We start from the raw sequence: 26,538 nt of genomic DNA, 5'->3' as shown, positions 1-26,538 counted from the left end.
ATCATGATGTTTAAATTGATCTTTCAAGCTTCAGTTACAAATAATTCTTCCTCACACTTACTAGTATATTATCCAACAATGAAGAAATTAATTTCAACAATAATATTGTTTTGTGCATTTAAATTTGTGATGCTGGAAGAAATTCCAGATTTATTGAGAGTACGAAAAGCAGAAGATGCTGAAGGAGTTGAATTTTTTGCTCTCGACACGGTGCATTATTGTTTAGCAATAATAATTAATTATTTTATTAATTTAATATTATTAAACATGGATAATTTTATCATATACAGATTGGATTAATTGAAAAATGGGGCTACCCAGCAGAACAACACAATGTAACAACAAAAGATGGTTATAATTTAAATATGTTTCGTATACCATCAAGTCCAAATGCAACAAAAAAAAATAATAAAGTTGTATTTATTCAAATTGGAATGCTTGGTACATCTGATGTTTGTGTATATTTTGGTCCAAATAGAAGTCTTGGTAATAATAAATATATTATTCATTTATTTAATTAAATTATTAAATTATTTTTATCAGCTTTACAGCTAGCTGATGAAGGCTACGATGTTTGGCTTGGTAATTATCGTGGTAGCACTTATGGAAGAAGCCATGTAAAACTATCACCAGATGATGGTGAATTTTGGAACTTTAGGTACTTGATTTATCAACTAAAAAATAATAAATATTTATATATTTTTGTTTTGTTTAAGCTTTCATGAAATTGGAATGGAAGATTTACCATGTATGATTGATTATGTATTAAATGTAACAAATAAAAAATCATTAATTCTTGTATGCCAATCAATGGCAACATCAGCAACGCTGGTACTGTTATCTGAACAACCTGAATATAATAAAAAAATTGATTTAGTTGTTATGCTAAGTCCTGTATCAGCCATGTATTATAAACTTCCAATTAGAAATTTTTTTATGATACTTGTTAAAATTTGGCAGCAGCTTCTGGAACCATATGATACACTTTTTGAATTATTTCGACAAAGTTCAGTTGTGCCTGCTTTTTTTAAACGAGTTTGTATACCAAATGACATTATTGATCTTTGTTTTCTTTTACCTGATATTGTTGTTGGCAAAGATCGTGAACAACTTGAAATGGTAAATTTTTTAACAATTAATTTACAACAATAATTTAAATTTTAGCTTGATAAACTAATTTATATTTTTAAGGAACATCTTGTTGATTTTATGTGCTACTCTCCATCAGGTGCATCATCAAAATTATTTTGGCATTATCGTCAGCTAGAAGAATACAGTAATGATTATTTATATAATTTAATTTAAATATAATTTGTTAATTATAATTTATTTATAGGTAAATTTAGTCCTTATGATTATGAAGATGTTGATAAAAATATAAAACATTATGGACAATCAGTACCACCAGAGTATAATTTAAAAAATGTCAAAGTACCAATGTTATTTTATTATGCACCACGTGTTGATCTTCTTTCAATGGAAAAAGATGTACTTGAATTAGCAAAAAGAGTTACAAGTGATGTTATATCAGAACCAATTAAATGGGATAATTTTAATCATCTTGATTTTGCAACAGCTAAAGATGTCAAGACACTTGTTAATGATCTTGTCATTGAACGTTTACATCAATTTAATAATAAACAAATTTTTAATGATAAAAAATATGATAATTCAACTGATAATTTAAACAATTAAATATATTATTTGATAGAATTTATTATGTATATTAATCACCAGTAAATTTGATACTACAATATATTTGTTTTATTATTATTTTTTTCTTTTAATTACATGAAAAATAATAGCATCTAATGATGATCAGCAGAAAAATGTGTTGGTGCATCTGGATATTGTTTTTTGTAAAATTCTTCATATTCAATTTTACGTTTTTCTCTTAATGCAAAATATTTTGGATACATGTCTTTTTCAGTTGGATGCCAATAATCCAATACCCAATCTGGTGATTCTTCTTCACGTTCAAAAGCAACACCTTCAAATGATTCAGCAAAATACAATGGAGCTGGATGTAAAATTGATTCAAGTTCTTTTTCACCTTCTTTTAATAAATGTTTTGCAAGACGTAAATCTTTTATGTCTTTATTTTTATCAAAACGTGAACGTACAACAACAGCATCATATCTGTAATAAACAAATAAATAATTATAATTATTATATAACAATTAAAACAAACATATAAATTAATTATTAAACAATTGTCATTTATTTTAGATTGTTTTTACTTTTAATTAACCAATAATTTGTTCAAGTTTATGGACATTTTATTGGGGTTATTTTGACATAAATTATTATCGAAATAATTGATGACAAATAACAATTGTGTGTATTTTTTCGAAAAATCATGTTAATGATGTTTTTTATTAAGTTATTAAAATTATATTTATTGAGTTATTGTTTATTATTGTTAAATATGTTTATTAAACATTACCTCCAATGGACAAAAAGAGTATTCCAAGCTTCATAATTTCTCACAGCTCTTTTGTAAAGGCTGCATACTCTTCTTGCATGAGTTACAAGACCAGTTGGTACTGGAGTTACCATTATTTTTTAATTAAAATATTAATACTCCAGTAATTTATTTTTTAATTGTTTAATTATATATCTACTTGTTATTGAGATTGTAATTTTGACTATGAACAAGCAGCCATATTTGACTTATATAAAAACAACTCACACATACACAGACACTTGTACATCAACATGATATATCAATGACGTCACATGTTGCTGCATCAATTGCATCAAAGACAACTGATGTAAAAAAATCTCTTGGAGTTTATTTTTTTAATTTTTTATATTTGTTTATTTATTTTTTGTTTGTTAAGGATTAATTTGCAAGTTTTATTTTATTTATTTATGTTAGCTTATGATAGCCAAGGCTTTGGTGATTTTATGAACTCCTTGTTGGATTGTTCATCAATTTAATTGTAGCTAAAGGTAATATTTAAATGTTAAAATCATATGAGACTAAGCTGGTAATTAAAAAATAAATTAAACAAGATTATAAGACTAATATTAAAATAATCCTGGACCACAGAAATTGTTACAAATTAAATTTTTCTTTATGTAAGTTTAAAAAAATTGATACAAAAGTAATAGTAATATTTTAATTTAGTATTTAATATAAACACTTGTTTAAAAATAAAATAAGATTACACAAATATTTTTATTGCCTAATAAAAACAAATAATACAAATTATTATTTTTAAATTTGATTAATTATTTTGAATTAATAATATTTTTTATATAAGTTATAATCAATTAATTATTATTAGTAAAAATAAAAAAAAGAAAAAAAAAAAAAATGTACAAGTTAAATTTTTTGTTAATTTAAAAATATCAATCAATTAAAAATTATTCTGTTTTTTCAATTTTTTTTCTTCGTCGTGGTGTCATTGGAGTTGATGGTAAAATAATTGAACAAGCATTACATGTATCATCAGTAGTAGTATTTTTTGTACTTAATCTAGTTGATTTTCTTGGTGTTGATGGCATATTTAAACTGATATTGTTATTATCTTCATCAGATATTTTTTTAATATTTTTCTTTTTATTAGCAATATTTTCTTTATCAGTAATATCTTTTGTTGATAAATCCATTTGTGATGTATCACAAGATTTTATACTTTTTATATTTTCATTTTCATCAATTTTTATTGAACGACTTCTCAATTGTCTTGGTGTTTCAATAACATCAATACTATCACATTTTTTATTTCTTTTTTTTTGCTGTTTTTTATTTGGTGTTGAATTTATAATATTTATAACTGGATTAATTCTTTGTTTTATTGGAGTTGGTGATGTTAATGTAATACTTGGAATACTTGAATTAACATTATCTTTTGATTTTTCATTTTCATCAGACAATTTTTCATCAAGCTCACAATTTAAACTATCATCAAAAGTTAATTTTTTCTTATCAAGAGAAATTACTTTTTCATTATCAGTTTCATTCTCATTTTCTATTGGAGATATATTAACTGGATCAATTTTTTCCAAAACAACAGTTACATTTTTATCAATATTAACAACTGGTAATTCAACTGGTAATTCATCATCATCACTTGGTAATTCTTTTTCATCAATTGTATCATTAAAATTTACTTTAAATGTTGATTTTGTTGTATTACGTTTTTCACTAACTGGTAATTCAAATTGAAGCTTTTTTAATATTCCTTTACCTGGTGTTTGATGTGAATTAACATATGATATTGATTTATCAAGTTTTAATTCTGGTGTTTTGTAAATTTGGGTTATTTTCATACTTGCTAAAGCCATTTTTTTAGCACTATCTGTTAGTTGATGTCTCACTAAACTTTTTGGACTTGCTGAAATAAATGGTTCAGATGATAATAAACTTTTTCTTGGTGTTGAAAATGGCTGAATTTTATCGTCTATTATATTTTCATTATTTTCCACATTTACATTATCACTTTGTTCTTGTAATTTTTTTTTTCTTTGTTCTTCAATGAATAATTTCATTTGACTTTTTGCTGTATTTTGTTTTTTTTTAACAACATTTTTTTTCTTGTTAACTGGTTTTTTTTGTATAACTTTATGAACTTGTTGTTGTTCTTCTTCTTCTTCAGTCCAATTATTATCTTTAAGTTTTTCTAATTTACAAAAACGTGAATCACAATCAGCAGTTTCACGTGCTACAAGTTCCCAAAAACCTTGTAAATCACGACAACGTACTAACATTTCACCTTTTCCATCTTCACAATTATCAACTAATTGTTGAAATCTACCAAATTTTTTATTAAGTAAAAGTTCAGCTTGTCCAATTGCTGAATTAATATGATGAATTGATTCTTCTGGTGTATCTGATAAATGTTGTATTTTTCTCCAATTTAAACAAAGTTCTCTGAGTCTATTTGCTTCACGTTCACCTAATGATCTGTAATATTGTGCAGTATGTTCTTCTTCATCAATAGATATATTTAAATTTTTCATAACTGTATCTTTTGTTGGAATATCATCAGCTGGTGAACAACTTGTACGTAAACTCATACGTTTTTTAAATTCTTTTCTTGCACTACTTTTACCACGACTTGTTGTAACAAATGGTGAAAATTGTGCTGCAACTGGTGATGAACATTTATCTTGTATATTTAAATGTTTATTAATTATTTTTTCACCTTCATTACTATCAAGTGACTCTTGTGATGATACACGTAACGTTATTGATTCAATTGATGTATCATTTGTCTCTGATTGTTCAATTACTGGATCATCATCAGAAATTTTTAATTCATCATTTTCATCAGTTATTTGTGGACTTATTTCTTGCTCTTTAGTTTTATCTTTTGGTGTATCATCTAGATTTTTTTTATCATTACTTGTATTTAATTCAAATGTAAATTGATATTTATTAGTTTGTTCTTTGGGTGTATCAGGCTCCATTGGAATATTAAAACGACCAAATAGTGGCATTGAATCAGCTATTGGATTTTTAAATTCATAATTTTTAGGAGCAATTGATTCACTTTTTAATGAAACAGCAATAGCTTCAGCAGCTGCTGCTGCTTTTTTTCTAGAACGTGTACATCTTGCAATTGGAGTTTTTCCACTTTCTGTTGATGCAGCTGATGCAGCTGAAGCAGCAGCAGCAGCAGCTTTTAATGCCAAACGACGTTCTGTTGCTTTACTTATTTTTTTTGGCTCAGTATTAATGACATCCTTATTTCTTTTATGATGACAATGTGGCTTATCATCTTTTGATGTTGGTGAATAAAAATTATGATGAGGTATACCAATTTTAAAAACAGGCTTTTTATTTTTAGCATTAAGCTTTTTTTTTAGAGCTTTTTCTTCTTTCCATTTTTTTAATTTTGACAATATGTCTTTAGGTTCTTCATCTAAATTTAAAAATAAAATACTAATTATACTTGAAGACTAAATTAATTATCATTTATCAATAAAAACAAAACATACCTGTCAAAGTATCATCAAGTTTTTCATCAATTATTATTTCACGTCGTTGAGCAACATGTTTATCTCGTTGTTGACGTCTTCGTAATTCTGTTTGTTCAGCACGTTTAAATCTTGCTGCTTCACTTGTAAATGGATTACGAGATTTTTTATATTCTCTTAAACGATCCATGATAACTAAAACCCTCTTTATTATTTACTTTTACTATTCTCAAAATTTACGTAAATTTATTAAATTAATTAATTTAGTAATTAAGAAACACATTAGTTAATTAATACTGATTAATACAATTAGTAAACAATGACAACGTGTGAATTGGAATTGCAAAAGCAACAAGCATTGCCCTGGTGCATTTTTCCAACGACAAAATGTTTAAAAAATTAATTAACAAATTGTCAGTCTTGCCAATGGCTTGGTGAAAAAAAAAAACAACTAATTTTTTAATAACCCTAGATGAAAAATATTTTTACCAACTGATGATAAGCAAACAAAATTTACATTTAAACAATTAAATCTAATTAATTAAATTAAAATTGCAATTACATTAATAAGTTAAAATTTAAATCTTAATTTTAGTTCATTTATTTAATCATTTATTTGAACCACTTGACGCCATATTTTTTTTTTAACCAATCGAAAAAAAAAAGAAAGAGAAAGATGTTTTTTCTCTCACATAGATAACAAAATGGCGTCGCTTGAACGAGGTTTGTCGTTTCATTGACGGACCCTTTATATTATTATTTGTTTTTTTTGTGACATCTTGTTCCTCTGGCTTGGATTCCTAACTTTCAATAGACTACACAAAATTAAACAACAACTTGCAAGCAGCGATTTTCGCCGATTTTAGGTAGTACATTAAAATTAAACTTAATAATATTTATAAAATTTTTATATTTTATCATGTTTACCTCGTGTTAATTTAACAGTCAAAAATATGTCATTTGACATTAATAAACATGCAATTAATTCAACAATCATGAACAATCATGAATAACATGAATTTTTTTAAAATATTATTATGATTGTTTACTTGTAAGTTTAATATTCTAATAATTTATTGTTTTTTTTTTTTTTTTTATGTATTATTTTCAGATATACATCAACAATTAATTTAATTTTTTTTTTTTTCTTTTTGTTAATGGAATTGTGTCATCATGCCGACAATGCCACCTGATAATTATAAAATATCACTTAAACTTATTGAAGCAATAAAACAACATCCAGTTCTTTATATATCAGAGGTCAAGGGTAGTGCTATTAAACTTCAAGAATTTCGTCAAAAAGTTTGGAAAAGAATTGCTGATGAGCTGGGATTAGATCGTTAGTATTTAATTATTTAGAAAATTATAATTTTTATTTTAATTAAATTTTTTTTTTACAGCTTGTTGGGTTAGATCAAAGTGGAAAAATTTAAGAGATACATACTGTCGAATATTGAAGAGTAAAAAAAAAATACACAGAGGAAATAGAAAAAAAAAATGGATATTTGAAGATCAATTGAGTTTTATGAAATTTCCGTAAGTTGAAAAATAAATAATAATATTTATTTGAGTAATAATTTCACCACAAAAAATAAACTTTTAATTTAAAATTGAAGCATAATTTGGAGCAATAATAAAAACAGTGAAAAACAGTTTATTAATTAACAAGTAATATGAATTTTTAAATTAAGAAAATAAAGGTTTAAAATTGAGCCTTTATTTAGGGACTAATTTAAACAATAAAATATTTATTTTGTTGTTTCGAAAGTTAGGCATTTTTGTTGATACAACAACGATGATTCTAATGATTGTTTTTATTTAGATACGAACCAGATTATCAGCCTCAGTGTGTTGAATTAAGTGATGAATATATTGATGATATAAATTCAACAGGAATGAATTGTGATAGTTTATTAGAACAATTGGAAGATAGAAGTGATGAAGATTACAGTGAATATCTTGAAGTACTTGAAGATACAACAGATGATCCAGTATTACCTAGTGGTAGTCATGTTATTGCAACTTTAGATGGTACATTTTATCAAACAAGTGATAACAATGGTGAACATGAAAACATTGACTATGATGAAACAATACAAAGTAAATATATCGAAATACAATCATCTAAAAATATAAAAATTCATAATGATAATAATGTTAATGAAACAAATGATAATGTTTGTCAAAATAATACAATGCCAATAATTATTGAAACACGAACAGTTGATGATACAAATAATATTATTTGTCAAAATAATGATGATGAAAATACATTATCATTAATGGTTAAATCACAACCAAAAACAAGTCTTGAATTATTTTTTGATAGTATGGCACAAACAGTTAAAACTCTACCACCAAAAGCACAAGCTGAAATTAAATTAAATGTTTGTAGAATAGTCACTGCTGCTGAAACAAAGTATTTAAAAAATAAAACAACAATAACACAATTTATTGCACCACCTGGAATGATTCCAAAACTTGTACTCATACCTTGCAGTATGATCGACAATTGATATATATTGTGATAAATAATAATTATGTTTTTATAACAAAATATATAAAATTATTATAAGAGCTTTCTTTTTTTTTTTTTTTTTGAATAAACTTTTATGATTTATAAATTATAGTTTTATAAATAATATTCTTGATAATTCATTTTAAACAATTTATTTAATTATTGATCATTTTTAATATTTCATTGTTACATAGTTTGGCTTTTTATTCAAATACACGAACGATAACTATATTTACATTAATTCTATTGAGATTTTTTTTTTTTTTTCTATAGTTCAGCTGGTGTTTCTATCACATTTATTTCGATTCAAATTTGATATTATTTTTAAACATAAACTTAGTTTATTTATTAAATTTAAACATTTTTTTTTTTCTTTTTTTTTGTCGTTGAATTGGAAGACACCAAGAGTGGCTTTGAGATTCGTTATTTAATTTTTTTTTTTTAATTTTATTATTAATCAGATCTTGGAATGTTTAGGCGTTTTTTTTTTCGAGTTATTTTAACAAATCCAAGGCTGTCAATATTATTATACTCCACGAATTATATTTTTGTGTATAAAATGTTTTCACGTATCTCGATTTTATTACAACTTATCAATATTTTAGTTATTTTTTTTTTTTTTTTCATGCAATTGATAATTATTTTTTGTATTTACAATTAAAATTTTTTTTTATAAGAAATTTTTTAATTTTCCGATTTTCGTTTATTCACAGCCTCGTATCGATATCCTTTTCCATAATTTAATAATTTTTTTTTTTGTTTTTTATAATTCAATCATTAAAAATCAGATGAAAAAAAAAATCAGATTTTAATGTCCAGTGAGGCAACAAGCCTGGACAAAAAATAAAATTAAAAAAAATTGAAAACTTCCCAGTAAGAATTGAAAAATGATTCTTAATATTAAAATTTGAAGACTAGATAATTAATATTAATAAAAAAACAAATAAAATTGTGTAAAAACATTTTTTAAAAAAATTACGAACGAATAATTATTATTTAGGAAGACAAAGCAAGTCCTAGACGTGCTAAAACCATTTCTTTTCTAAGTCGTGTTATTTCCCAATAAATGTCATGGACTGTAAATAAAAATAAATCATGAATTAGATGATAAAATACAAATTTTTTATAAAATAATAAATTATATTAATTTATAAATACCTGAACTCTTGACGAGACCACGCTCAACATATCTTAGGTAATTTAAAAAATCACAAACTGCAATAATCTAAAAAAAGAAAATATCGAAATAATTATTTACTCATAAATATTCGAGACAAGAAAGTACCCAGCCAAATCATCTTGAAATAAAATATCCTGGTTAATAATTTGCCCCAAAAAAATTAAAAACATCATGTAGCTTGTGTAGGTATAAAAAGTCATGAGATATTTAAAATTAAAATGAATAATTATAAAAATAATATACAAGCATAGTTTAACATGTAAACATAATGATGATTATGATGATTTAAAATTTGTCGAAAAATAATTATGACAAGAGTATGATCAGCACGATAAATAAATAAATATTCCATTTAAAAATTTATTTATTTTTTTTTTTTGCAAATTTACTATTATCCATATATCTTGGATAAATTGAAAATTAATTTATTTAAAAATTAATTAATTCATCATCGTATTGTAATGACTCGCTGTTATTATTATTTCAAATTTAATTTTCATTAATATTTTCATCTTTTAAATATATTTTATTAAATGTTTACTTATTTTATTTATTAATCAAATAATTATACTATTTAATAGTAAAATATTAACTTACACGATTGCGACAAATTTGTGATATACTGTGCCATTGATTTTCATCATCACCAAGTCTCATTCGATAATGGCATTGTCTTGCTGCATCCAAAAGTACACATTTTCTAAAAAAAAAACAAAATAAATAAATAAATAAACAATTATAAATTATTAATGTATCAGCTTACTTTGGAAATAATGTTTTCTTTTTGTCACTAATAGCCTCAATGAATATGATACCATCAAGAACAGCTTGTCGTACTTTTTCACCAAGTTCAATATTTGGAAAATCCAAACATAAATCAATATCTTCATGAAATATACGTGATATAAATTTATTATTCATATCAATACAAGGATTTTCTTTCCATCTTAAAAATTCACAATGTATTCTTGGATCAACTTCAATACCAAGATCTTTAATATCTTTATCTTTATCCTTATCACGTTGTTCACGTTCATCATTTCTATCACAATCTTTATCACGTATTGTTTGTTCTGTACAATATTTATCATTTAACATAATTTTTTCATTAATTTTCATTTGTTTTTGTTCTTTTTGTGGTGATTCTGGTGGTGATGATAATTCACGTGTATTTTTATGATTAATATTTGTTGGTGATGGTCTATATTTTTTACTAAATAAACCACCTTGTGATTCATCATTATTATTTGAACGACAACGTGTATCAATTTGTGGATGTAAATGTGGATTTGGACGTGCTGGTGTTGATGTTAATACAAGTGTTTTTAATGCAATAACTTCAGCAGCTAATACCTCAACTTTCATTCTACTTTCTTCAAGTAAACGTTCAGCTGTTGCTTGACGTATATTTGCTTCTTTAACCATATTATGTGCTTCCTAAAATTAAATAAAAATAAAAATATCTGTAATTTATTTAAATATTATAAATTATTTATATTACTTGAAATAAACTAGCTGTTAATTCTTCAACTTCTGTCTCAACATCCTGTCTAAATCTTGACAATCTCGTGACTTCCTCGTCCTTGAGTTTTAACTCTTCATGTGCTCGTTTAAGTTCTTCCTGTAATTTTGTTATTGCATGTTCCTTGACCTCAGCAACAGCTTTCTCCCATTGCAATGTTGTTGGTGAAGGTGGTCCATCATCATTTATTTCTCTCATTGAATTATCATCAATCTAAATAAAATATTATTAATTTAATTTTAAATAATACAAATTAAATATTTATATATATATAAATTTTAATATTACCTTGTTTTTATCCTTGATAATAATACTTGATGATTCAAATGACATTGGTAATATTTTATCATTAACTAGTTCATTGTCTAATCGTAAATCCAATGGCATTGTTTCAACTACATTATTATCCAACTTAAATAATTTATTTTCCATATTATTATTTATTTTTTGTAAATCATTTATTGTGTTTGTTGGTTTTTTTATTTTATCAATACTTGTTGAATTACGATATTTACTTGAACACGCAATATTTGTCGTTAATTTATTGTCGTAAGTGAACATTGACGTTGAACTTTTGCCACTACTTAATAGATAACAAAAAATAATAATAATAAATATATAAAAACATTTGGAAAAAAAAAATAAATAAATGTTTATGTTGCTTTAAAATAATTTACCTTTCAATTTTAAATTTTGTATCATCATCATCTTCAAATAGACTTGTTGGTTGATCATTTTCATCATCATTACGTTTTGAATAACCAAATAAATCAGTTGCAGCACGTGCAAGATCAGATTTTGATATTGGATTTGTTGAATGTAATGATATACCAGCACAATCAGCTTCATCTGGATATAATTCATCTTCATCTGTTGTATATTCTTCATCACCAGTTGTACCAGTACTTCCAGCACGTCTGTGTTTTGTTGTCAATGGTCTGTATGCATATTCACTACCACCACCATTTACTGAATCACTTGAATCCATTGAACTTGGCTGTTGTTGTTCTACTGATTTCATTTTTTTTTATATTTAATATTTTATTTTTTATACAAGTCGATGTGTCTCTCCTTCTTCTTCAAGCTTCAATTTATTTCTGCAAAAATAAATATTTATTTATTGGTATATGGAATTTTTGTGTTAATCATTTTAAAGCTTGTTGAGGGTCATACTGATTAACTGTAAAATCAATTATGATGTTCCAATTTATCATGAGTTTTATTAAATTAAAAATATATTTTTCGCTGAATAATAAATTCATCAAAACTCTAGGATTTTTATTTTTAAATTTGTAATTCATAAATGACGCAAGTTTTTTAATACAGAACGGAAATAAAAGGATGAGAAGTTTACAAACCGAAACGGAATTTCAAATTTTTTTTTTTTCTAAAAAAGAGTAACGTGGGAAAAAAAAAAAAAAAATGTACAATCCTCTTTACTGCTTCCTTATCTATTTCCATATATATATTTTTTTTTATTTTAATAATTTTTCATAACAAAGATAAATAGTTTTTTTATTTAAATAAAAAGTTGATAAAGAGGAATATCAAGTAATTGTCTTTACAAGTAATGAGGAAAAAAAACAATATGATTGACTTGGCCTTGTAATTTTGTACAAATGCCTGGAGGCTATTTTTTTTTCATCTTGATATAAAGTTATTAAAGCATTGCCTAATTTAACTTGTACAAAAGTTAAAGGTCAATATAAAATTTTTAAATTTAAATTATAAAACTTTTTTATATTTATTTGATTACTCTTGAAATTCTTTTTCATTTAATATTAAATTTCATTTTTAAATTTTATAATAATTGAAAGGGATAAATGATGATGTAAGCTATTATTTTTTAAAAAACAATTTCTTTGTCAGCGAAATTTTATATGCACACACACATTTTTTTTTTTTTTTTTTTGGAATATAATATGGGAGAAGAAGAGATGACAGTGAGAAAATTTTTTTAATATTGTCGACATGTTATCAGACACGTTTTTAGTTTGCAAATATTTTTCTTTTTTTTATGACACATCAACAGAAAAAAAAATAAGCTAGATGTATCATGAATTTTTTATCACGTGGGAAGTCAAACATGATATTTAAAATTTTTTTTTTAAACGAAAATTTAAATTAATTTATTATTATAAATATAAAATATAATTTAAATAAAATTATTATTATTATTCAAGTAAAAGAAAATATAAAATGAATTTTAAAAAAAAGTAATTATTAAATTTTTTAAATTCCATCAATCCGACATTTAACAATATCTCGTGATGAAAAAATATTTGAAATTTATTTTTTTTGTTTTATTAAAATGCCAAGAAACGACCTTTCTAATGACCTCGAAAATAAAAAATAACATCTAATTTAATCTATTATTATATTGCAAAAAAAAAAAAAAGTTTTTCTATATTTTATTTTCATCATAAAATGAATTGTACTTTTTATCATTCATCATCATCGACCTAAATAGTGAAAAAAAAAAAAATAATATATGTATGAAATTTATGAAAAAAATTAAGTAAAAATAGGTTGATTGTATTTGAACAATTGATGGGAATATACATATGTAAAAATAAAAAGTAAATAAATTAAAAATAAAAAATAAAATTGAGTAAAATGCAGTACATCCGTCTGGCCCGAACAAGTTAACACTCGAGTGAATGGTACTCCCTGGTACAATCACACGAGTATAAATCAACACTCAACATACATATATATTGGTACACTTGCTGTAATGGAAATTTCATGTTGATAAATAAATAATATATATCTCTTAGTGGTGTATTAAAATCAATAAGATTAATCATCGCCAAAATATTTTTTTTTAAAAAACCAGATGAAGAAAAAATATAAAACTAATTAAATTAATTAAATTAATTACATTATCAATTGGCTTATTCTTTTTAATTATTCAAATTTAAAAAACAATTTTATTTTCTCTAAAAATAATCCCTCTAACAGTAATAAATTTAAATTGCCGAAAAAAAAAAATTGCCAAGTTGAAAAAGTTTATCTCTTTTCGCTCCAATTTTTCGATTTTTTATACATGTGGACATAAGACTTTTTAATGCAAACTATCATGATCTAAAAAATACGCTTTTTAACTCATATAACATACGCCTTTTTACTATTGATAAATTCACAAATTACTTGGAATTTTGTCGAGAATTCGAGAGACAGAACAAGTCAATTTTTAAATTTGTATTTTTTGTTTTTTTTTTGTTGGAAAAAGAGACACTTACGCCTCTTTACAGCTAAAAATATGTTGTAATAATATTAATTATTATTATTATATGTTAAATAATTAAATGATATTAGTATATTAATTTCAAGTTTGATATTTTTTTTTTAACATTCCCGACAATGTAAGTAGAAATTAAGCCAACAAATGACAATTTCAAACAATGAAACAGACAAATGACATCCTCGTTCCAGGTCAAATAAATTTACTTAATTACATATGAAAACACGTAAGTATATATAAAATTATCCATCACGCAATTCATGAAATTAGTTTTAATTAAGCTTTTTTTTTTTATTTTTTATATAGATATTTTTTTATAATCTCATCCTTTCTCATAGTAGAAATTGTTTTACTAATATACATTATTTTTACTCAAGTATTTATAGCTTTAGCTTTATTTATTTTTTTATGGTGCTGATAAGCTAGGGGAATTATTAAATACTCTTTTTTATATATAGAGTATAGTCTTTGAACCTAAGCAGTGACCAGAAATAATTTAAAAAAGGTTTTTAATATTTAAATTTCATTAGACTTTTCTTTTTTTTTTCTCATTAATTTTTTCTTATTTTATTTATTCATCTGGTTATTGAGATGATAAATAATTAAATTTTTTTTGAAGGTCACACTAAAAAGGTATTATTATTCTATATAAAAAAAAAAAGTTAAATTTATTTTTTTTTTTGTGTTGACGTGGATTATAGGGCTTACTATTATTATCAAGAATAAAAATGTTAAAAGTCCCACACGAGAAAAACCTGTCTCACCGGTTATTTTTTTTTAAATTTTATTATTTCGATAATTTTTTTTTTCATGATAATTTAATGGTGAGATTCCTTGAGACTCTCATGCTCAATACAACAACGTTAACCTGTTGATATGTGTGGTTTCTTGGCTTCCTATTCGCACTTTTTTTTATTTCATTTCAATAAATTACGTATGCGTGTATGCATACAAAAGAAGAAAACATTAATAAACTTTGAGAATGTCTGTGTATATATTTTATTTGTGTTTTCATTCCTCATCGTGTTACAATTTCGAAGCAAATATATATCAAACAATCCATATCGAGTATCAAACTCATTCATCAAAAACGAAACATATTGAAGCATCACGAGTGGAAAAAAAAAAAATTCCACAGTTGGATTAATTTGTATTATTTAAACAATCGAAATATTCGAAACAATTTAAGAAAATTTAATTTGGAACAATAATTATTCATATTATTGAAATTTATCTTAGTCCTGATGACAATGTTCTAATTACAAAGTAATTGATGATCAATATCATTATAAACAATCGCTCATGGATCTAAATAATTATCAATTTTTAATTTTATAATTACTTATGTTTCGAGTAATGAAAAATCTGCTACAATGTTTTTCTTTTTTCTTTTTGGAGTAATTGTTAATGGCGTATTTTATTTAAGAAGGATTTGCTCAAGAAATTTGTGTCTTTTTTTTAAATGATATTTATTGGTAACACCATTAAAAATAATTATTGAAATATCTAATTTTTTTGAGATTATTGCATTTGTATTGGGATAATATTAACCAAGATTTTTATTATCCTGATTTAAAATTTTATTAATACTTTCAGTTTGTCGCGACACTATAAATACTTATCAAAATCTTATTAAAATTTTTTTATTTATTTTTAGTTTGTATTCATTCTTTGAACATTAAAAAAAATATATATACACTATTAAAAAGAAATTTTATCAGTGAGCATGTATTGTTTATATTTTTTTTGAGAAAGAAAAATTATGAATTTTATAGTTTTAAAAAAATTAAAGAACCAATATGATGTATATTAAATCAAGCATCAAAAATTCAGTACAGTTATTTTATTATTTATACAATAAAAATGTTATCTTAAAAAATATAAAAATATATTTTTAAAGCTCTAGAAAATACAAAAAATAAAAATTTAAAATTTATTATTTTTATTTCATTGTGTGTGCATTGCTTGTACAATTTTTCTTACACCAGCAAAAAAATATTGCGATAGAAAGGTGAATGTGATTCGAACAAGTAGAACGACATGGACTTTATAACGGTAAATAAATAAAATTAATAAAAAATTAAAAATTTAAAAAATAACTCAAATCAACAAGTAAATACCCCCAAAAAATTTCACATTAAAAATTATAAATAATTATTTTTTAATAAATATTTATATAAATATGCAAAATAAATATTTTCCTCGATAATTTCTTTTTTTTTATTTAAATTAATTAAATATTGTCACGTTGAAAATAAAAAGTGCAAGTATTAAAAACAATACACCTAAACTCAATCAACTTGCACTTGTTCTGGTACTTTTTATTTACACTGTTTATCTAAAAGCCTTATCACAATATAATATTTACTATAAAAACAAGATAAAAAACTTGATATTATCAGACAAAAAAAATATTTATATATTTAAATTTCAATTAATTCAAATAGAAAGTAAATTATAGGTTTTTTTATTTTCATTATTGTCTTTCATTTTCTATTTATATTCATTTTTTTTTAATCATTTAGATTTAAAATTGATTAATAATAATGATTAATGCTTGTAAATTATTATGGAGAGTTGAAAATAGCGTGAAATAAATTTTCTAATGATGTTCGTTTGTTGCAATCGAAATTTTTTTTTTTTTCATAAAAGGAAAATGTAAAAAAAAAGGGAAAAAAATAATCATCACGATATTCAATATTATTAAATAACAATTTTAAAAAAAAAATATAATTAATATTTAATTTAAAAACAAAGGGAAATATACAAGAAAATTGAGTAAAAGAATTTTATTATAAAAAAATTTTAATAGGTTTTTTCGAGTTTGTTATTAAGCAATGAATAACTTGTGAATTTTAATTAACAATATGTAAATAAACAATAAAATTGATCAATTTAAACAATGAGACAAAGAATAATTACCAATAAAAATTTTAATAACAAAATTACTATTTAAAATGAAACGCAAATATGCGTTAACCTTGTCTTTCCATCTTTCTTTTATATATTGCAAAAAAAATTTATAATAATAAATTAAAATAATAATAATTTTCGTCACAATGATTTCTCTCTTTCTACATACATGCTTACACGTATTTTGCTCGTGCATGCAATAAATACAAAAAAAAAAATAACAATAACGAATTTAAAAAAGTAAAAGAGAAAAATGTAAAATAATTTGAATGAAAGCAGTGAGAATTTTTTGGATTTTTTTATTCAATTTGTGTTGGTTTTTTTTTCAATTTTTTATTCATTATAAAAGAACATTATTTGTTGCTCTATTTCCTGTGACAAATTAATGCTAAAAAAAAATCACACAACCTGATTTACATGAAAAACTTTCATCCATCATTCAGAATATTTTTGCATTTAAATATTTTTTTTTTTTAATAATTTATTTATTTATCTCAAGTGTATTATTATTATTTTTTTTTAATTATCAACGACGTTTTTTTACTATTTATTGAATTTAAAAAAAAAAAAATTGTTTATATTAAAATTTTTTTGGCTGAAAAAAGACAAAAAGAGTCGAAATTTTTTCATCTTTTTTTTTAGGAAATATGGAGGATTAATAATATTGATAAAAGAAAAATATTAAAATTTTTTTTTTTAACTTTAATTACAGTAATGAGAAATTTTGTTGGTTTTTTTTTAAACAGATGTTTTAGAATTTGCGTCATGCAAGTTAAAGAATCTATTTAAATTTATTTATCTCAATGAAAATTTATTTTTACATGTTTAAAAATAAAATAGAAAAAAAAGAGCTATATAAACATTTATAAAAAAATCAATAAATTAATTGAATAATTGATGAATAAGCATAATGAAAAATTGATAAAACTAAATTTAGAAAGAATTAATTAAACTCATTAAAAAAATGTTAAAAATAAAAACAAATAATATTATTAAAAGAAAATAAATAATATTGGAAATAAAATAATATTTTTATCAATAATTTAAATATATTATTTATAAAAATAACAACAGTAAATACTAAAAATAAAAACAAATTTTATCTTTGTTATTTTAAGAAAATAAATAAATATAAATAAATTTTTCATTACAAAAAAAAACAATAATAATAAAATAAAAAATTCAGCATCCAAAAAATTTACCCTTCAATCTATAAAATATTCAACATGATAAAATGTAGAGACAAAATATCGATCCAAATAGTTTCATAATATAAAAACCAAGACAGTATAGAAGAAAAAAAAAAAATATCTCGAGGATGCTTACCTCCTAGGAAAATTCCTGGAGTATGTTGAAATCAATCACTGACAATTCATCACACAATATAAACTCAATAAATATAAAAAAAAACAATATAAAAAAAAATACTGAATATAAACAAAATAATTTTAAAAAATTACTCCAAAATGAAAAAAAACATTTCACTTAAAATAAACAATATTTGTATAAAAAAAAAAAATATAATTAAATATTCACAAAATTTTTTAAATAAACTTCACAAAATTGTTTAAAATGAATTTTTTTAAAAAATGAGTAAAAAATAAATAAAATATAAAAAATGTATTTATTATTTAAATTTAAAAATGATTAATTGATGATAAATTATATTTTTTGTATTTGTTGATACATTTAGTAATATTATTTATTAAAAATTTAAAAAAAAAACAGATAAAAAAAATGTTATCGAGGTCGTGAGAAAGACACCAGTTTATGGACTGATGTGGAGGCTGTCTTGTTGAGCGAAACTTGCTAACACAATTTTATTTTTTTCTCAGTGTGGTCCACATACACAGTTATACACATGTAAATATATATGTATGCAAGCCAATAAATGTTGGAATGCCCAGGGGGTCATGTTGAGAGAGAAAAATAATATATCAGCTTGGAAAAGAGAAAGAAAAAAAAACGGCATAAACAATGTCTTTTCTTATTACGAATTGAACCGAATGATGACGGTAAATTTCCGAAGGTAACTGGTAACAGCGCCAGTGAAATTTCGTGAGAATATTATGTAGCTATTTTACAATGAAAAAAAAAAAACAATAAAATAAATTATTACTCAAAAATAACAGATAAATTGTTTATATATTTTTCCAGTTTTTTTTTTTTTAGACTGGGTGTTTTTATTAATTTTAAATTTAACATTAGGAACTTTTTAAATTATACATTTAACACCAAAAAGTTACTAAGTTTATTCGCGGTAAAATTTGAATCATCGAAAGATAAATAATTTTTATTTAATTTAATTTTTAACGAAAAAAAAAAATTGTCAAAGTATTAGGATAATTTTATTTGAAAAATTTTGAAATATTTATTTGTATTTAAATAAATAAAATTGTTAGTTTATATAACGAAACAATTAATAATTTTTTACATGTTTTTGTAAGAATTTAATAAATTAATTATTGGATCGTTTATTAATTTTTTAATATCCTTGGCCCAAACATAATCAAGGTGTGCAAATGATTCATAATTTACAACATTAAAACCTTTTCCATTGGCCAGCATATTGTAAACTTTTTTTGCATCCTGAAAATATAAATTTTCATAAAGATATAATATGAATTTTTATATTCAATAAATAAATAATGAATAATTGAAATTTTGTTACATCAAAATCTGCCAACCAATCATTTTTTGCGGCGAAGAATACTGTTGGTACATCGATTGCTGTTAAATCATAATCTGGTGGAGATGTTGAATTGTAAATTTTCATATTTTCTTTCTCACCATAATTGAATTGACGAAATTTTCCAGACACAAGATTTTGATAATGATGAATGAGATTTTTTATTGACGTACCTCTTGAAGCTCCAGCAAAAAAAGAATTCCAAATATCCTAAGTACATTTGAAAATAATATTATTAACAATTATAAATAATTAATAAATAACATATTAAGTAAATTGATTATTTATAATAAAAAATTTACCGGAAGAAATTGTTTGTGATCAAATCCAAAAAAAAGGCCAATGAAAAATTCACAAGTGTACGATTGAACTCTAAATGGCGAGCAAAAATTTTTTTCAATAAAATCAGTGATAGCTCTTGGTTGAAAAAAAGTATCGATTGTTATAAAAAGTCTGAAAAACTAAATATTATAATATACGATTATTATAAAAAAAAAAAATGCACAATACAATAAAACCAATAAATTTATAGTAAGAAATTAATTTCTCATGCATTTGTTATTAAGATTAAATTTTAATACCTGGACAGTATAATAAATAGGCGAATGAAAATATCTAACTACTCCTTTAACATGGTTTACATAAGCAATTGGAGCAAGATGTATCATCAAACGTATTTTTTTGGCAATATCAGGACGTCGAGAAGCCATGACAAAAGCGTAAGTCGTACTTTGTGAATAACCAATATAAAATAATTTTTGTTTTGTTAATTTTGTTATGTATTCAATTATCGCTGGAAGATCATAAACTCCACTTTCATGAAAACTAGAAAAATAGTTGAATTAAATTATAATTATTATAAAATCCTCTCAATCATCTGGTTAGTAATTTCCTTAAAGTAAAAAAAGCATCATTTATAGTTCGCGTTGTTGTTATAGCAAGGCATGAAATATTTAAAATTGAAATGAATAATTATAAAAATAATATACAAGCATAGTTTAACATGCAAACATAATGATGATTATGATGATTTAAAATTTGTCGAAAAATAATTATGACAAGAGTATGATCAGCACGATAAATAAATAAATATTCCATTTAAAAATTTATTTATTTATTTTTTTTGCAAATTTACTATTATCCATATATCTTGGATAAATTGAAAATTAATTTATTTAAAAATTAATTAATTCATCATCGTATTGTAATGACTCGCTGTTATTATTATTTCAAATTTAATTTTTATTATGTTTATTATGTATTGGTAATTATTTTTTTAATAATTGGAAAATAGATATTATTTTTCGAGATACTGTAAGCAAGATATTTGTCCGTGTAATTATGTTATGTGTATAAATTATTACGTGAAATCCCAAAATTTTGAGTCATCTGATGTTAAATTAACATGTTTTAAACCATCATCAGTTAATTTGTTAATATGTAGCCGTCTCCTGTTGTTACATAGTGTACTTCTCCTGTAATTCCATTGTCCTTTAATATTTCCAACTACAAATGATCATAATAAAAAAATAATAAATTATATATCAATTTATTTTCTAAAATTTTTATAATAAATTTACTGTTGTTTTCCAGCCGTATATTGGCTTAAAAAATAAACCCAAAAATAAAATGAAATATTTTTGCTTATGATAGTTCATTGTATATCATAAAAATTCTAAAATAAATTTTAAACAATGATACCGTCGAGTTTTTTTTATTGATGTGTCAAGTGCGTTTCGCACTATTACTTTGTGTTTAAAAAATATTCAGTTATTTTTATCAAATAATTATCGTTATCAATTTAATTTTTTCCTTCAACTATTATTTTCATATCAATGAATAATAAGAAAGTTAAATGATATGAAAGTAGCAAAAATAAATATTCATAAAGAAATATATGTACAATGTGTAGGTACATATCTTTATATATTTTTTTATTATTCACTTCCAATTATTATTTCTCTTCAAGCTAATTTTAATTTTTGATATTAACTAAATTTTTAAAAATAATTTTTTGTTCGACAAGTCCCTACTATTACATTTATATAAAAATTATATAAATAAATAAATAATTCATGATAATTTATACGTATGATCATTTATATATAGCTGAATTAATTAATTATGTATTGCCAGAGTAATTGATTCTCTTGAAATGAAATTCATGGACTTTGATAAAGAATCGAGCATGTACAATCCAGTCAGTCAATCACGGTCACTTGTTCAACAACTATTTTAATTCGTAATTTAAAAGCCTTTACTGTGAAATGATATTGATTACCTGTAGATATTTTATTCGTAACATTAGACAGATTATTAAAATAATTATTATTCTTTGGCTAATTAAATTGCTCTATCGAATTTTAAATAGTGACAAAGTTTTAGATAGTGTAATTATAAAATTGAAAAATTAAATTACAATAATAATTAATTATCAAATCATTTTGACGTTGTGAATTGTGTGTGTATAGGTTGGATTAATTGAGAGCTGGGGATATCCAGCAGAGCAGCACAACATTACAACAGATGATGGATATATTTTAAAGACTTTTAGAATACCATGGAGTCCAAAAAAAAATCAACAAAAACCAGTTGTTCTTATGCTAAATGGAATTGCGTTACTATCAGATGTTTGGCTATTAAGTCCCAACCGAAGTTTAGGTCGTTGTCCAAACGATAATCACTTTTATTTTTTGATAAATTAATTTTTTTTTTTTTTATACTATTACAGCTAAGCAACTTGCTGATGAAGGCTATGATGTTTGGCTGGGTAATTATCGTGGTACAACGCATGGACGTGATCATGTTACATTGTCACCAAATGACAAAAAATTTTGGAACTTTAGGTATACTCAAATTGATGACGTGAAGAACAACAATAACTCATAGTATTTAATAATAAAATTTTTATTTAGTGTTCATGAAATTGGATACTATGACGTTCCATCAACAATTGATTATGTTTTGAATGCAACAAATCAAAGTTCATTGATATTTATTGGATATTCATTGGGAACGACATCACTATTCGTTGCATTATCAGAACGACCAGAATATAATTCAAAGGTTCAATTGATGATTGGCTTTGGTGCAATTGCTGGATTTTTAAATAAAAATTATATGGACCTGACAATGTATAATTTTATAGAATCAGTTGGAGTAAGTATAATTTTTATTTTAATTATTTAACCATCTTCTTTTTAATCCATAATGTTTATTTTCGTAAAGTTTCACCGGAGAAACAAAATATTTACGATAAAAAATAAAAGAGTATTTCTGCTTTATCAATTCCAGAATATTATTGATCCTACTGGAACTTTTGAGACATTACCTCAAAAATCAATTTATAATATATTATTCGAAGAAATATGTGTCAACTTGAATATTGTTGATTGCTGTTTAATTCCAGTTAATATTCTGTGTGGTAAAAATAACAAACAATTTGATAATGTACGTAAAATATTATATATTCTCACTATTTCCTGTTAGAAACATGGAAATTTTAATAATGCATTTATTTTTATTCATGTATTTATTATGTTTATAATTTTATAGAATATTTTTGCCAATCTTTTGAATTATTTTCCTGGTGGAACATCTGGAAAACTTGCCCTACACTCTGTACAATTTGCAAAAACTCGTAAAAACTCTATTAATCTATGTCTATTTTTTACGTTTAACCATTTGGAAAAATATATTTATTGTTGTTTGTAATGTTGATTTTATCTTTCAGGAAAATTTCAACAGTATGATTATCAAAATGAAAAAGAAAACATAAAACATTATGGTACACCAAAACCTCCACAATATAATTTGAAAAATATTAAATCACCAATGATAATTTTTTATTGTCTAAAAAATGATCCATTTTCTTCTTTTGAAGACGTCATCGAAATAAGTAAAAGTGTTTCGAGCAAAGTTATTGTTGAACAAGTATCTGACGAAAATTTCAATCATCTCAACTTTATAACTGCTAAAAATGTGAAAGAAATAGTCAATGATAGAGTGATCGAGTATCTTGATCAATTTACAAAAGGAAAAATTATTTTTTAAAATATTTATATCTTAGCAATAAATATATATACATTTATAATACTCTTAATATTTTGTTATCTATAAAAACTGACTTAAGTAGTAGTTATTGTAATCTATATTTAGAATTTATAATAAAATATGTTAATGCCCTCTAATAATGTTACTAATAGTTTATCAAGCGCTCATTGCGATTCATTGGTTTTTTTTACTCGATCTTTTCAAATTTCCTCAAAACTGAAAAGTTACTAAGTTTATTCGCGGTAAAATTTGAATCATCGAAAGATAAATAATTTTTATTTAATTTAATTTTTAACGAACAAAAAAAATTGTCAAAGTTTTAGGATACTTTTATTTGAAAAATTTTGAAATATTTATTTGTATTTAAATAAATAAAATTGTTAGTTTATATAACGAAACAATTAATAATTTTTTACATGTTTTTGTAAGAATTTAATAAATTGATTATTGGATCGTTTATTAATTTTTTAATATCCTTGGCCCAAACATAATCAAGGTGTGCAAATGATTCATAATTTACAACATTAAAACCTTTTCCATTGGCCAGCATATTGTAAACTTTTTTTGCATCCTGAAAATATAAATTTTCATAAAGATATAATATGAATTTTTATATTCAATAAATAAATAATGAATAATTGAAATTTTGTTACATCAAAATCTGCCAACCAATCATTTTTTGCGGCGAAGAATACTGTTGGCACATCGATTGCTGTTAAATCATAGTCTGGCGGAGATGTTGAATTATAAATTTTCATATTTTCTTTCTCACTATAATTGAATTGACGAAATTTTCCAGACACAAGATTTTGATAATGATGAATGAGATTTTTTATTGACGTACCTCTTGAAGCTCCAGCAAAAAAAGGATTCCAAATATCCTAAGTAGATTTAAAGATAACATTATTAACAATTATAAATAATTAATAAATAACATATTAAGTAAATTATTTATTTATAATAAAAAAATTACCGGAAGAAATTGTTTGTGATCAAATCCAAAAAAAAGGCCAATGAAAAATTCACAAATGTACGATTGAACTCTAAATGGCGAGCAAAAATTTTTTTCAATAAAATCAGTGATAGCTCTTGGTTGAAAAAAAGTATCGATTGTTATAAAAAGTCTGAAAAACTAAATATTATAATATACGATTATTATAAAAAAAAAAATGCATAATACAATAAAACCAATAAATTTATAATAAGAAATTAATTTCTCATGCATTTGTTATTATTAATAAATAATATTTAAGATTAAACTTTCTTTAATACCTGGACAGTATAATAAATAGGCGAATGAAAATATCTAACTACTCCTTTAACATGGTTTACATAAGCAATTGGAGCGAGATGAATCATCAAATATTCTTAATTTATGTATTCAATTATCGCTGGAAGATCATAAACTCCACTTTCATGAAAACTAGAAAAATAGTTGAATTAAATTATAATTATTATAAAATCCTCTCAATCATCTGGTTAGTAATTTCCTTAAAGTAAAAAAAGCATCATTTAGCTCGTGTTGGTATAAAAAGCCATGAAATATTTAAAATTAAAATGAATAATTATAAAAATAATATACAAGCATAGTTTAACATGCAAACATAATGATGATTATGATGATTTAAAATTTGTCGAAAAATAATTATGACACGAGTATGATCAGCACGATAAATAAATAAATATTCCATTTAAAAATTTATTTATTTATTTTTTTTGCAAATTTACTATTATCCATATATCTTGGATAAATTGAAAATTAATTTATTTAAAAATTAATTAATTCATCATCGTATTGTAATGACTCGCTGTTATTATTATTTCAAATTTAATTTTTATTATGTTTATTATGTATTGGTAATTATTTTTTCAATAATTGGAAAATGGTTATTATTTTTCGAGATACTGTAACCAAGATATTTGTCCGTGTAATTATATTATGTGAATAAATTATTACGTGAAATCCCAAAATTTTGAGTCATCTGATGTTAAATTAACATGTTTTAAACCATCATCAGTTCCTCGATTATTAATCAACCAGACATCATAGCCCTGATCAGCCAGCAAGTACGCAAGGGAATCATTTCGTCCTCGCATTAACCAACTGGATCCATCAAATGTTATTCCAACGCCTAGAACAACTGGTGTTGAATTTTCACCTCCATTTATTCTATAATTTGTCAATATGTAACCGTCTTCTGTTGTTACATAGTGTACTTCTCCCGTAATTCCATTGTCCTTTAATATTTCTAACTACAAACGATCATAATAAAAAAATAATAAATTATATATCAATTTATTTTCTAAAATTTTTATAATAAATTTACTGTTGTTTTCCAGCCGTATGTTGGGTTAAAAAATAAACCCAAAAATAAAATGAAATATTTTTGCTTATGATAGTTCATTGTATATCATAAAAATTCTAAAATAAATTTTAAACAATGATATTGTCAAGTTTTTTTTATTGATGTGTCAAGTGCGTTTCGCA

The 26,538-nt window shown here is 23.3% G+C and overlaps 8 protein-coding genes across 10 annotated transcripts; 3 read left to right on the top strand and 5 right to left on the bottom strand.

The window, feature by feature from the left end:
* Positions 1-38: 38 nt before the first annotated feature.
* LOC122859770 (lipase 3-like) lies at positions 39-1,740 on the top strand. Its single transcript, XM_044163453.1, has 7 exons — positions 39-210; positions 291-486; positions 544-658; positions 717-1,119; positions 1,192-1,276; positions 1,337-1,618; positions 1,712-1,740. Exons 1-7 carry the CDS (start codon positions 79-81, stop codon positions 1,738-1,740), a joined length of 1,242 nt encoding a protein of 413 aa, XP_044019388.1. The 5' UTR covers positions 39-78.
* LOC122859321 (NADH dehydrogenase [ubiquinone] 1 beta subcomplex subunit 9) lies at positions 1,699-2,685 on the bottom strand. Its single transcript, XM_044162796.1, has 2 exons — positions 2,447-2,685; positions 1,699-2,139 (listed from the first exon to the last, which is right to left on the bottom strand). Exons 1-2 carry the CDS (start codon positions 2,557-2,559, stop codon positions 1,809-1,811), a joined length of 444 nt encoding a protein of 147 aa, XP_044018731.1. The 5' UTR covers positions 2,560-2,685; the 3' UTR covers positions 1,699-1,808.
* Positions 2,686-2,742: 57 nt separating this feature from the next.
* Positions 2,743-9,234, top strand: LOC122859320. Of its 2 annotated transcripts, none has more exons than XM_044162795.1 (4): positions 2,743-2,955; positions 7,043-7,270; positions 7,332-7,467; positions 7,754-9,234. In XM_044162795.1, the coding sequence occupies exons 2-4, from the start codon at positions 7,105-7,107 to the stop codon at positions 8,445-8,447; spliced, it is 996 nt and encodes a 331-aa protein (XP_044018730.1). In that variant the 5' UTR covers positions 2,743-2,955; positions 7,043-7,104; the 3' UTR covers positions 8,448-9,234. The 2 variants fall into 2 exon arrangements, with proteins under 2 accessions (XP_044018730.1, XP_044018729.1); XM_044162794.1 differs by lacking the exon at positions 2,743-2,955 and adding an exon at positions 6,618-6,797 and having other exon boundaries at positions 7,754-8,532.
* On the bottom strand, positions 3,338-6,348 carry LOC122859318 (disks large-associated protein 5-like). The gene is made up of 2 exons (XM_044162790.1): positions 5,953-6,348; positions 3,338-5,876 (listed from the first exon to the last, which is right to left on the bottom strand). Exons 1-2 carry the CDS (start codon positions 6,119-6,121, stop codon positions 3,373-3,375), a joined length of 2,673 nt encoding a protein of 890 aa, XP_044018725.1. The 5' UTR covers positions 6,122-6,348; the 3' UTR covers positions 3,338-3,372.
* Positions 9,235-9,418: 184 nt separating the features above from the next.
* Positions 9,419-19,116, bottom strand: LOC122859319 (guanine nucleotide exchange factor for Rab-3A-like). 2 transcript variants are annotated; one of them, XM_044162791.1, is made up of 8 exons: positions 18,635-19,116; positions 11,829-12,248; positions 11,440-11,734; positions 11,131-11,364; positions 10,393-11,066; positions 10,227-10,329; positions 9,608-9,674; positions 9,419-9,525 (listed from the first exon to the last, which is right to left on the bottom strand). In XM_044162791.1, the coding sequence occupies exons 2-8, from the start codon at positions 12,170-12,172 to the stop codon at positions 9,446-9,448; spliced, it is 1,797 nt and encodes a 598-aa protein (XP_044018726.1). In that variant the 5' UTR covers positions 12,173-12,248; positions 18,635-19,116; the 3' UTR covers positions 9,419-9,445. The 2 variants fall into 2 exon arrangements, with proteins under 2 accessions (XP_044018726.1, XP_044018728.1); XM_044162793.1 differs by having other exon boundaries at positions 11,440-11,731; positions 18,635-19,091.
* Positions 19,117-19,639: 523 nt separating this feature from the next.
* On the bottom strand, positions 19,640-21,655 carry LOC122859769 (lipase member N-like). Its single transcript, XM_044163452.1, has 5 exons — positions 21,616-21,655; positions 21,362-21,503; positions 20,639-20,822; positions 19,980-20,207; positions 19,640-19,897 (listed from the first exon to the last, which is right to left on the bottom strand). The coding sequence occupies exons 1-5, from the start codon at positions 21,653-21,655 to the stop codon at positions 19,739-19,741; spliced, it is 753 nt and encodes a 250-aa protein (XP_044019387.1). The 3' UTR covers positions 19,640-19,738.
* A 560-nt stretch (positions 21,656-22,215) lies between these two features.
* On the top strand, positions 22,216-24,513 carry LOC122859768 (lipase 3-like). Its single transcript, XM_044163451.1, has 7 exons — positions 22,216-22,387; positions 22,469-22,658; positions 22,729-22,843; positions 22,913-23,156; positions 23,292-23,447; positions 23,553-23,637; positions 23,731-24,513. Exons 1-7 carry the CDS (start codon positions 22,265-22,267, stop codon positions 24,048-24,050), a joined length of 1,233 nt encoding a protein of 410 aa, XP_044019386.1. The 5' UTR covers positions 22,216-22,264; the 3' UTR covers positions 24,051-24,513.
* A 905-nt stretch (positions 24,514-25,418) lies between these two features.
* Positions 25,419-26,455, bottom strand: LOC122859766 (lipase 1-like). Its single transcript, XM_044163450.1, has 3 exons — positions 26,378-26,455; positions 26,008-26,303; positions 25,419-25,473 (listed from the first exon to the last, which is right to left on the bottom strand). The coding sequence occupies exons 1-3, from the start codon at positions 26,453-26,455 to the stop codon at positions 25,419-25,421; spliced, it is 429 nt and encodes a 142-aa protein (XP_044019385.1).
* Between the last annotated feature and the right edge of the window lie 83 nt (positions 26,456-26,538).

Source organism: Aphidius gifuensis, linkage group LG6 (assembly GCF_014905175.1).
Source record: "Aphidius gifuensis isolate YNYX2018 linkage group LG6, ASM1490517v1, whole genome shotgun sequence".
Classification (NCBI taxonomy): Eukaryota; Metazoa; Arthropoda; class Insecta; order Hymenoptera; family Braconidae; genus Aphidius; species Aphidius gifuensis.
This window is presented reverse-complemented; position numbering and strand designations above follow the sequence as displayed.